Source organism: Carcharodon carcharias, chromosome 22 (assembly GCF_017639515.1).
Source record: "Carcharodon carcharias isolate sCarCar2 chromosome 22, sCarCar2.pri, whole genome shotgun sequence".
NCBI classification, from domain to species: Eukaryota; Metazoa; Chordata; class Chondrichthyes; order Lamniformes; family Lamnidae; genus Carcharodon; species Carcharodon carcharias.
The window spans coordinates 37146906-37159343 of record NC_054488.1 but is presented as its reverse complement, the minus strand read 5'-3'; the positions used below and the strand labels follow the sequence as shown (position 1 = coordinate 37159343).

The 12438-nt window shown below is 39.4% G+C and overlaps 1 protein-coding gene across 4 annotated transcripts in view; it reads left to right on the top strand.

Moving 5' to 3' along the window:
• The window catches only part of stx8 (syntaxin 8), a 170831-nt gene that overhangs the window by 69841 nt on the left and 88552 nt on the right, over positions 1–12438 (top strand). The window contains exon 7 of one of the 4 annotated variants that reach the window (XM_041216805.1): positions 5345–5595. The exons of the other annotated variants lie outside the window; for them this stretch is intronic. Coding sequence (XP_041072739.1) covers positions 5345–5379 — 35 coding nt within the window. The 3' untranslated portion in view covers positions 5380–5595. Of the gene's footprint in view, positions 1–5344; positions 5596–12438 lie in introns of those variants that run through there. 4 annotated transcript variants of the gene reach the window in all.

Here is a 12438-nt window from a genome sequence, read left to right as displayed (position 1 = left end):
TTATAAGGTAAATGGCAAGAGAACCAAAGATGACATGAAGAACTTTTTTACATAGTGAGTGGTTTGGATTGTGAATACATTACCAGAGAGTGTGGTGGAGGCAGATTCAATCATGACTTTCAAGAGGAAACTGGATAAGCAACTGACAATAGAAAAATTGCTGGGATAAGATGGATAGAATAGCTGCCTTCTGTACTGTCATTGTTCTGTTATTCTTTGATTCGGTTTGATGGATTGCCTACTAGCTTGCGACATAACTGTTGCTGCATGCCAAACATCCCCTTGATTTTTTGACGCCAGACTTAAACTGCTGTCAGGAAAGGGGAAATTCTTACCACAGTGATTGCTAGATTTTTGTGGGCAGCTTTCTTTGCCACAGATTGCAAAATCCTGGCTGATTATCTGGTCATTATCACAGTGCTATATGTGGGACCTTGTGAGCATATTGGTTGCTGATGGTACAACAGTGACTTCACTTCAAAATTACTTCATTGGTTGTAAAGTGTTTTGTAACTTCCAGATGGCAATATATAACCGCAAGTTCTTTTTTCCTATGAATACAAAAGCATAGCGGTTATGTTTCTGGACTAGTAATTCAGACTAATGATCCTGCAACATGACTTCAAATCAGCAACTGGGGAATTTAAATTTAGTTAATTAAATAAATCTATAATAAAAGCTAGTATCAGTAATGGTGACCATTAAAGTACCGGGTTATCATCAAAACCCATCTGGTTCACTATTGTCCTTTAGGGAAGGAAATTTACTGTCCTTACCTGGTCTGGCCTATATGCTATTCTGGAGGCACAACAGTGTGGTTGACTGAAATGGCCAAGCAAGGCACTCAATTATCTCAAAGGCAATTAGGGACGCATACATCCTATTAATGAATAACAAGTTCTTTAAATAGCTTTGTAACTGAAAACATGTGAGTTTCCAGGTGTACCTTGATGATACACTTGCGACATTTTGACCTGACGCCATCCATGACCATATGCACCAAGACCCTGACAATGTTCAGGCTAGGGTTGTTAAGTGGCAAGTAACATATGTGCCACACAAATGCCAGGCAATAACCTTCTCCAATAAGAGAGAACCTAACCATCACTCTTTGACAATCAATGGCATTACCATCACTGAATTCCCCACTGTCGACAACATCCTCAGGGATACCATTGACCAGAAACTGAACTGGACCAGCTACATAAATACAGGGCTACAAGAGCTGGTCAGAGGCTGGGAATTCTGTGGTGAATAATTCACCTCCTGTCTCCCCAAAAGCTGTCCACCATCTACAAGACACAAGTCAGGAGTGTGATGGGATACTCTCCAGTTGCCTGGATGAGTACAGCTCCAACAACACTCAGGAAGCTTGACACTATCCAGGACAAAGCAGCCTGCTTGATTGGCATCCCATTCCCCTACAAGATGCACTGCAGCAGCTCACCAATGCTTCTTCGACAGCACCTTCCAAACCTGTGACCCATACCACCTAGAAGAACAAGGGCAGCAGACACATTGGAACACCACCAGCTGCAAGCCCCCTTCAAGCCACATGCCATCCTGACTTGGAACTATATTACAGTTCCTTCACTGTTCCTAGGTCAAAACCCTGGAACTCCCTTCCTAACAGTATTGTGATTGTACCTACGTCACATGGACTGCAGCGGTTCAAGAGATGGTTCTCCCCCACCTTCTCAAGGGCAATTCGAGCTGGGCAGTAAATGCTGGACTAGTTAGCAGTGTCCACATCCCGTGAAAGAGAAAAAAAAACATAGCTCTACTTAATCATTACCTCTTGCGACCCCTTCACTATCCCTATATTGTCAGACTGCTTGTCCGACATCCAATACTAGATGATCTGAAATTTCCTTCAATGAACTATTTTGCAACTTCAGTAGCATATCTGAATCTGAAATGAGCTTCCAATCACACAACCCCACCATCACTTTTGTAACATTGGCTAAGTCCACCCTTGCCTCAGCTTGTCTATTGCTTAAAACCTCATCCTTGTTGATGTTACTTCCAGATTTGACTATTCCAATGGACTTTTGGTCGTATTGCCACTTTTCATTGTCAATAAACTTAAGGTCATCCAAACTCTGCTGTTCATATCCTAACTTGCACCTGTCCCGACTACGTATCACTCCTGTGTTCTTTGAACTACTTTGGCTGATGGCTGAGCAATGTCTCGATTTTAAAATTCTCATCCTTGTTTTCAAGTCCCACCCTTGCCTCACCCCTCGTTATCTCTATAACCTCGTTGAGTCCTACAACCCTCTGAGATACCTACATTCCTCAAATTCTGGCATCATGTGCATAAACCACCCCCCCACCACCCCCCCCTCCCCAAACCACCACCACCACTAACCTCCATCATGGAGAGCTTTGCCTTCAGCTACCTAAGCTCTGGAATTCGACCCCTAAATCTCTCTGCCTCTCTTTTCTCCTTCATGATGTTCCTTAAAACTTATCTTTTTGTCTAAGTATTTGGTCATTTGTTCTAATATCTGCTTATGTAGCTCAGTATCAAATTTTGTTTGATAACGCTCCTGTGAAGCACATTGGAGCTTTTTACTAAGTATATGAATAAAAAGAATTAAATCTTTAAGCTTAAAGGATATATGAGAAGCCACTTACTCAAACAGGTAATTATCCAAAATATTTACTTCTCTCGATATGTGTTTCCCTAGCTTTTTTGCCGTAATGTGATTTAAAATGCATGTATAACCAAAATTGCTAAGTGACTTTGATGGTGGTGCAGTATTATAGGGAAGTTGAACAAAAATAAAAATACCTGGAAAAACTCAGCAGGTCTGACAGCTTCTGCAGAGAGGATACAGTTAACATTTCGAGTCCGTATGACTCTTCAACAGAACATAGGAAAAATAGGGCGGGGTGGAATAGGTAGAGCTCTTCCATTGCGCGCCCCCCCTGCCCCACTTAAACCAGCTTATATTTCACTTCTCTTTTATTTTTCCTTAGTTCTGTTGAAGAGTCATATGGACTGGAAATGTTAACTGTATCCTCTCCGCAGATGCTGTCAGACCTGCTGAGTTTTTCCAGGTATTTTTATTTTTGTTTTTGTTTTGGATTTCCAGCATCCGCAGTTTTTTGCTTTTATTTTATTATAGAGAAGTTAGTTTGGTTGAACTACTATTGTGAAGGTTATAAGAATACAATTTTGAGACAATGCTAAACCAACTCCTATGTGTTTTGATGAAAGCGAAATTTAGATCTAGCATCACAGAATTTAATACCTTTGTTTTGCATAAATTATATGCTCATTGTAAGGACTATAAAGGCATCCGTGACCATAAAAGTTGGTTTGAAATGCCTATGGAAATGGTTGTAGTAGCGTGTAAAGATTGTTTGGAGACTATTTAAAAAGAAATGTGCATTTTTTTCTAGCTAATTTTGTGCAGTTAAGGATATTTTTAAATATAGATAGATCATCTGCAGTACATCCATTGCAGCTGTTGCTAACAATAGCTTGTCAAGAGTTTTTTGTGACCTGTTGAAAACTCCTGATTGATGGTCAAGAGCTCCAGCTGAGATTCCTGTTAGGACAAGAAGCCGGGGCAGATTTAGCAGATTATGGAATCTGTCAGGTCTCTATTCACTGTCTATAGAGACATTGTACAGAGAATAATGGCTATTTTTCCATGAATTACAAGGCTGTAATCGAGGCTCAGATCATGTCATGTAACGTAATTATAAAGTTTCTGCAGTTTATGTTTGTGTTCTCAAATGTAAAGTTAGTGTGTTTCGCTAAATTTCATAAGGTATCATTATTGTTTTAAAACATACCTAAGTCTGTAAATTTGTTTTTCCCCCTCAATGTTCTTTTCCCCTGAAGGTGCTGGCTTTTTTTGTGCATGATTTCATAGGTGTTGGCAGTTTTTGGCAACCTCATCTCAGTGGCCGCGCGTGAATCAATGCAGTATCAGGAGGCTGTTCAACTGTTAAAGGCATCACTGAAAAGCCCAATTTCTCTTAATTAATGTTCACAAATAGATACTTTCCATCACAGTCTTCTGGCTAGAAACCAGGCTGATTTTTTTTTTCTCGTTTGTCAGCCATGGGATTTTGAGGCCAATTGTAGCTACTCTAGCTGACATCAGCTGGCTCAACACAGATTGGGAACTGGATCTGGCATCTTCGCTCTTGCATGGCCTAGTCTCACACTGAACACTTAGCTACCTAGTCTTTGGAAAAGTTGTGAATTTGTTTTACTTGTATTGTTTCTGCAGTTACAATTTTGTATTTGCATTTGAAAATTTAACTCATGCCTTGTGATGAAACTGGTCATACTTTTATGATGTAGGACATGTCATTTCACCAGGTTAATATTTATTGTGATAAAAGCAAAAAACTGTGGATGCTGGAAATCCAAAACAACTGTTGAAGAGTCATTCGGACTTGAAACGTTAACTGTGTTCCTCTCCACAGATGCTCCCAGACCTGCTGAGTTTTTCCAAATATTTATTGTGAGTTCTTTGAACATCAATTTGTAAATAAATGTATTCTGTACAGCTAATGTTAATACTCGGCAATAATTCCTAATTGTAAAAATGAACCCCAAATGATGAGGGTTTGTTCAAATGTTAAATATAATTTAACTCTGATTTCAGAAAAATACATTAAATTTATTTCAATATTGCACGGAGCAGTTTTTGGATGTGTCTGAATATTACCTGAGTTACACTGCTGATTGTACTGTGCTTAGCAAGGAGAAAGATCTGCATATACCTGGTTTCACATATATCTAAAGCTCCTCAGTTATCTTTTCATGTTCAGAGGGCAAAAGCATTAACATCAGTTTTATCATGATACTAAAATTATTTTGAAAGTTTTTTTTTGGTGATTTTACTTTAGAACACAGTACAGATTTCAAACATTTATCTCTTAAAGTGTTCAGGGGATCCCATAAACCACATGCCTTTTCACCAGTTGCACTACATGCAGTGAGCCTGAGCAGTAATAAGTATGGACTCTTACTGCATTTCGGCACACAAGGGTCATGGACCTGAAAGTTATTCTGCTACTTTTGCGCTCATGCATAGCAGTTTATGGCAGTTAATGATTATGGTTAATGGTTATGTTTCCTATTGAATGCATGTTTGCATTATTTAAGTCCCATTAATCATTCTGAAATTAAGTTTCATTTGAAGCCTCACATTCAGTGTGCATACTAAGAATGGAGGTGAGAAACGGATAGGAATCAAGTTTTAAACCTGTTCATAAAAAACAAATGTTTAAAATGGTTAACTTTTCAAAGTAGTAATCATTTAAAGTAACAGTTACTATATCATCATTCATATTTTCTTTATTTCTTCTAAAGTAGTCAGAACATACAAGACAATTGATCATTTGTAGAACACTTCTCATAATGAACGTTTCAGAGTGTCTTACGAGAGAGGCAAGTAAAACGCCGAGCAGGAAATAAGAGTTTGGTGGTGAGTAGGAGGCAACGAAAGACGTGGTTGAACAAATGGATTTTTAGGCAGCCTTTCAGAACTGGGAAAGGTAACAAGGCGAAGTGGTTTGGAAGAGTCAGGATGTATTACCTTCGACAGCACCTTTTAAAACCACCACCTCTACCTAGAAGGCCAAGGGCAGCAGAAGCATGGGAACACCATCCCCTGCAAGTTCCCCTCCAAGCCACACCACATCCTGACTCGGAACTATATCTCCGTTCCTTCATTGTTTCTGGGTCAAAGTCCTGGAACTCCCTTCCCAACAGCACAGTGGGTGTACCGACAACATATGGACTGCAGCAATTCAAGAAAGTGACGTGCCAACCTTCCTCAAAGGAAGTTAGGGATGGGCAGTACAGGTAAATGCTGGCCTTGCCAGATACTTGCTCATCCCATGAATGAATTAAAAAAACAAAATGTTTGGAAAACTGTGTTTATTTCACGTGGTTGAATAGTTAGTTGGAAGGTCTGAATAAGTTGTGTGAATTGGGAGGATATAGAGATGTGATACTCTGCATATTGATTATGGAGGCCAGAGGGCAAGGTTTATTAATTATGCTCGGAACAAAGCCTGAAATCGTCCTGTTCTTGTGCTTGAATATTCATAAACAAAAAAAAGAGTCACATTGACCGAGATTGGTGAAGACAGCAACTGATGGTGTCCCATCATTGCAGTGTTGGAGGATATTGAGTAAAATGCTGGAAGAAAATGTAACCAAAGCAAACAAATGGATTAAACTGTACATGGGGGTGTTTGATGCCACTGTGGCTGCACATTCTGCAGGTTCTGCTTTAACCAGAAACAGGACATCTTGCCTACACATGCCACTAATGACATTTTCATTTCAATAATTACATTTTTTGCAAGTTCTTAATTACTTGAAATTTCTTATCAATCAAAGTTTAATTTGTGATATCCAGTTACAAATATAGTTGTGCGATGCCACATTGTGTATGATACTGGTTGATGGATAGAAATAAAGAACCAGATAATGTTAGTCCCTTTGCTTTTACTGAACTATTTACAGCTTCCGTACCTTGTGAAATACAGAGAAAGCAAATGTCTTGCTACCTAGAAATATTCAGTGGCTAACAGTTTTAGATATTGTTTGTTACAACAGGTGTGATTTGGTCTTTTTATGTTGATTTTTGAAGGTCTTTTGTAAAAACAGATGAATATAGTGCAGTGGTAAGTGATTTCTTTAAAATCATGAAAGGGTATGAATGGTGTATATTTTTGTTAACAGGTTACATACAGAGCGTGCTTTGCACTGGCATTTTATTAAGTTTCCAGATTTGATGAATGTTATTTTGGAAAAGGTTTCTCTTTTAACATTTCACACTTAAATGAGCTCTCATTTCCATTATGATTTACAGAATACACTGCTCATTTTCTTACCTCCTCTATCACTGTGCTATGGCTCCAATTCAGCATTTTACCAGTAGGTGCCACAGTGGTTCAATGCAGTGAAGATGTTTGACTTCAAATGCTTGGAATTTTAAAGGCAATACATAAGAATATAATAGTTGTTGAAAATCTTCTAGCCTCTTCAGTTCAGAGGTACTAGGATAAGTAGATATATAGTTAACAGCATTGACATATTTACTGCTAGAATATGTCGAATTCAATCCCATCTCAAGTTTTTGTTAGTGATATTATACTGTACTTCAAACAGTATTGTTAGAAGTGTGGTCTGGAACTTAAAGGAATAGTATGTTTTGGGCACAAGCTTGAGAGAATTTTTTAATATTGCAACTCCACAGCTGGATACCTGGCAAATGAAGGTTTAGCTTGTGTGTATACTGAACTGATTTCCCATAATTGAAGATGGAAGATGCTTTCATTTCTCTAACAGGGCTGGCAGTTTCCATATGGACAGATGTTGCATATCGATTTTGTGTACACAAGATTCAGAAACAGATGATTGGAGTTTGATGATTATATCTATCTAAATTGGATGAAAGAACCAACTGGTTGCTTAACTGATATTTTGACATATTGAAAAGAAAAATTGTAAAAGCATTTCGACACTAGAATGCAATGCCAAATCCAGCAAGTAACTGCAACCGAATAACAATAAATGACAAACAATAAGCATTAACAAATACAATACTACGGGTCAGTTTTATATCCAAGTTGATTCAGCAATTTGGAATAAGGTTAAGACCAACATACTATAAATTTGCATGAGGTGCTGTGCAGTTTTATTTTCTCAAAGCAACGCTGAAATCTTTGTTTGCTTGTATTCATGGTTGCAACTCAGTGTTTTCTTTGGCTAGTGGTTGCTAGGGAATGCATGTTTAGTTCAGATGTTCTGTACAACATGGGTAATACTATTTCAGATCTAAATATCTTATTCTTGATTTTGTATTTCAGACTTTACTTGTAGTTACTATAAATGTTAATCTAACTGTCCAAGGTCAAGAACTTGAAATATAAGGGTTTAGATATGGATAAATTGGTAGCTACTCCTGCAGACATGGACTGACGCATCTCTAGGAAATGTGCAACTATACACCCGAACTGCATGAATTATCTCTGATTCATGTAGTCACCCACTAATTCAAATTGAATAACCCTTGCCTGGCATCGTAAAATTAGAAGGATTCTTTGTCCTGTTGTTAGTTAAGGGATTTTGAATAGTTTGTCTAGATTGTATAAAGTGTCCTTCATATCAGATAATCCTGACTCTGCAAATAGGGTTCTCAGCAGGCCTGTCATCCATGTTGTTGTCTTTGGAGAACTGTATTGCAATGGTGAATGAAAATGCAACAGTCTAAACAAATTCTTATTGCCCCAAATTAATTTATCTGACTTAGTTAAAATGCAGTGTGCAAAACGTGCTTGAAGCAATCCTGTTGGCTACAGAGGATGAATAAAGCTATTTTGCTGCATGTCAGCTATTGATGGAGGATGCTCTTCATATTATTGAAGTGACCAGTTGCACAGCAGGAACTCATTAGTAGCTATTCATCATACATGACACTGGAGGTAATCCTTCTTGTTAATGTTTCAATAGAGTTATGTGGTTTTACAGCGGCTGTGGTTAATGGGAGACTCGGAACTGAAGAGTTATTAGCACCAAGAAACACGTTCTATTTTTAAAAGGAGTCTGCTAAAGCGTTAAATGTTAAACTTTGTACTATAATGTGCCTCTTTGTGAACTGTTCATTGTTGTGTAATTGAACGTTGGCTGTGGCTGTTTTTAAGTACTTGCTGTAAAAGGTGACGAACAAAAAGTTTTCAATGTATTAAATATGCAACAGTATCAATGCATGCAAACCTAGCTCAATATATTAGCAGTTTTGCATACATTGCTTAAGTGCTTCCTGGGTAGATTAATCCTTTGAAGGCACCAGCAGCATTTGCAGCTTCTATGGAGAAGCAGCACCAGTGGTGGACCTGCCTGCATGTATATCTGGCTGCCCATCTGTAATAAAATGATAGGACGAACCCTCTGGAAAATGGCTTCACAGATCTTTCCAAAATTTTATAGACCTTTCTATGAGCTGATATCTTTCAGTTTCATCCCAGTTATCTCCCCTGAGTGTACCAACTCTTGCTGTGGGTTAGCCTCACAGACACTGGCAGCCCTCTGGTATCTCACCCAACTGTTTATTCCTCATATATCAGTTCAGACAGATCCTTTAATATTCAATTCATTGCATTTTCTTGGGCTTTGACTGAAAAGTAGAATACATAGTAGAAAACTGATCAATGCTGATGTGTATAATTCATGTGTTAGTCAATAAAATGGAAGTGTGCTCTCTTATCTTTCAGCATTTCTAGCATTACAAACATTCCTGCAGATTTTTTTTTGGCTCCAGGTAATGTACTAGAGATGATTTTGATCCCCAGTGAATCACTGTGCTCAGCCTTTTTTGACGATGATGTCCCTCCTTCTCCTCTGGCTGCCAAAAAATAACAGAACTGCAGTTTCTAGATCCCAAATAGGGAACCTCATGTGGAGTCAGTAAACACTGAATCAGAGAATAATGGTTCTTAGAAGTTTTTCAAAGGTTTTTTTCCCATTGGTGCAATTGATGCATATCAGAACAAGGCAGAAATAGATAGAGAGACGGCTAGATAGAGACACAAAAAAAATCACCAAAAAAAGCCACGAATAGCTCAACATTGTTTTGGGAAGTAAAATTTTGCATGTGCTTATGAGGGTTGCATATATGCCAGACTCTTTAAAACATAATTGTGTAATAAACTCAGCTTCTGTCAGCTGATGATTTGGCTGTTTTAAAAAGTTGCATTTATACAACCTAAGGCTGTCTCAAAGTGCTTTGTGTCAATGAACTACTTTTGAATTGTAATCACTGGCAATCAGAGCACAATTTACCCTGAGGGCATTGTGACCTGTGCAAAGATTTGGCTTAGGAACTGAGTCTGTTCGGGGTTTCTGACTGTGCATTCACATGAGTTTTGTGGCCCTAACATCCCCTGACTTCGCCAAGGATGGGGGAACGATCCACATACAAGTTATAAGTTGTGCAGAAACAGAGCACAATGGTCTGAAGGGTCAGCCCATCTCGACTGACCAATGCTGTCAGTGACAGCCAGTTCCAGCGAATGGATTAGCTTGGGACCTTAGTATAATGACTCATTGGAAAACCCAATTTCTGACAATGCAGCATGCTTTCATACTGCATTAAAGTGTTAATTTAGAACAAGTGCCCAGGTCTAATAGAGACTTGAATCCACAATCTTCTCACTCAGAGGCAACTATACTATCACTCAGCCAAATCTAAGATCCTAAAACGTACCTTTCCTGCTAGTAGCATTTTACCGAATTTTACCTGCAGGCAGGCAGGGTGGGACGAGGATAAAATTAGGTGCGATGCCATGGGTGCCTATCTTGGTGACTACCCACTGGCCCCCGAACCCATCACAATTTTACACATGATGGGGGAAGCATCAGGTGGCCCAGATGTGGATGGTCGTCTCTCCCTGAGCAACTTAACACCCCTCTGGGCATTAAAAGGCTGTAGAGCAAGCCCACTGGAACAGGTTGCAGGTTTGCATAGGCTTTTTACCTGTGGGGGACGGGAACCACAGAGAACCATAAAATCCTACCCATGATGCACTATGAAGAGAAAAAACTTCATTTTTTAATATAAAAGCAATGCTCTAATAGCTAATTATGGCATTTGCGTGTAGTCTTATTGATTTTTTACAGTCAGGGCTATAGGCCACAAATCTACAGTTGTAATAGTTATTCTAAATACTTCCCCCACTTCAATGATTGTGTGGATAGTTGCATTGGAGGTGGTTCAGAGGAGGTTTACTAGATTGAATCCAGAGATGTGGGGCTTCTCTTATGAGGACAGATTTTTAGATTAGCAGTGATACATTCTGATTCACGTTATACTTCATATTTGCACTTCATAATTATTTCCTTTTTTGTAAAGATTTGAAATGTAAGTGACATTTGGGTTTTCATAAGGTCAGCTAGACACAGCCTCCTCCTCTCAAAAAGTGCAACTTCTATCTTCTCCCTTTTTTGTTGTTTCCTCACTCCCAAACTAATTGCTGCTCCTAGTTTTACTTCTGCCCTCCATTCTTAAAGACTTGCACTCCTCTCTCTTTTTAAGCAAGATTGTATCTAGTGATGTTCCTACTGTGATTGACACTGTGCGTTGCTAAACTGACAAAGATTCTTCCCTAATTTATGGAAATCATAGTAAAGCATGAAGTAGAAGTCTTCTTATGTCCTTAAATGTGATGTCCATTCCCAAATCCATTTCCATCTTTCCCGGAACTCTATCTTTGAATTCTGCCAATCAGGTTTCCGGTCCTGCCACAGTACCAAAACAACTCTCGTCAAAGCCACAAATGAAATCCTATGTCTGTGACAAAGATAAATTTTCCCTCCTCATCCTTCTCAACCTGTCTGAAGCTTTTGAAATGGTTGTCCAGCAGTGGAGAGGCTGTCCAGCTGGTGAGACTGCTCTCACCTGGTTCCATTCTTACCTATCTAACCATAGCCAGAGAATCACTTGCAATAGCTTCACTTCCTCCTTCCGCATTGTTACCGCTGGCCCTCTCCTATTTTTCATCTACATGCTGCCCCTTGGTGACATCATCTGAAGGCAAAGCTTTAGTTTTCACATGGACTTTGATGACACCTAGTTCTAAATCACCACCACCTCTCTCAACTGCTCTACTGTTGCTAAATTATCAGACTGCTTAACAAATACCCAGTACTGGAGCAGAAATTTACTCTAATTAAATATTAAGAGGACTGAAGCCATTGTTTTTGGTCCCCACCAAATCCTGTTCCCTATTTCCTGAAACTATCCCGCTCCCTGGCAACAGCCTGAGATTAAGGTAGTCTGTTCACAACCTTGCTGTCACATTTGATCCCAAGATAAGCTTTCAATCTCATATTGATCCATCACTAAGACCACTTACTTCCACCTCCATGATATTGCCTGATTCTGCCCCTGTTTCAGCTCATCTGCTGCTGAAACTGTCTGTCGTGCCATCTTTACCTCTAGACTCAATTATTTCAAAGCATTCCTGGCTACTCACCCGCATTCTCACCCCCCGCCCCCATAAACTTGAGGTTATCCGCAACTTTGCTGTCTGAACTTGCAACAAGTCCTGTTCTGCTATGACCCCTGAGCTCCTTTGGCTCCCGGGCACGCAACATCTTGATTTGAAAATTCTCACCCTTGCTTTCAAAGCCCTCCGTGGCCTTGCCCCTCCCCATCTCTGTAATCTTATCCAGCCCTACAGCCCTCTGAGATACCATTCATTCCTCTAATTCTAGCCTCATGTACATTTTAATTGCTCTACCATTGGTGGCAGTCAGTTGCCTATGCCCAAGTGCTGGAATGCCCTTCCTACATCTCTCTGTCTCTGTACTGCGCTTTCCTCCTTTAAGATCTCTTTATTTGGTTAGATGTCATACTTTGTTTTATAATGCTCCCCAAAGCATCTTGGAAT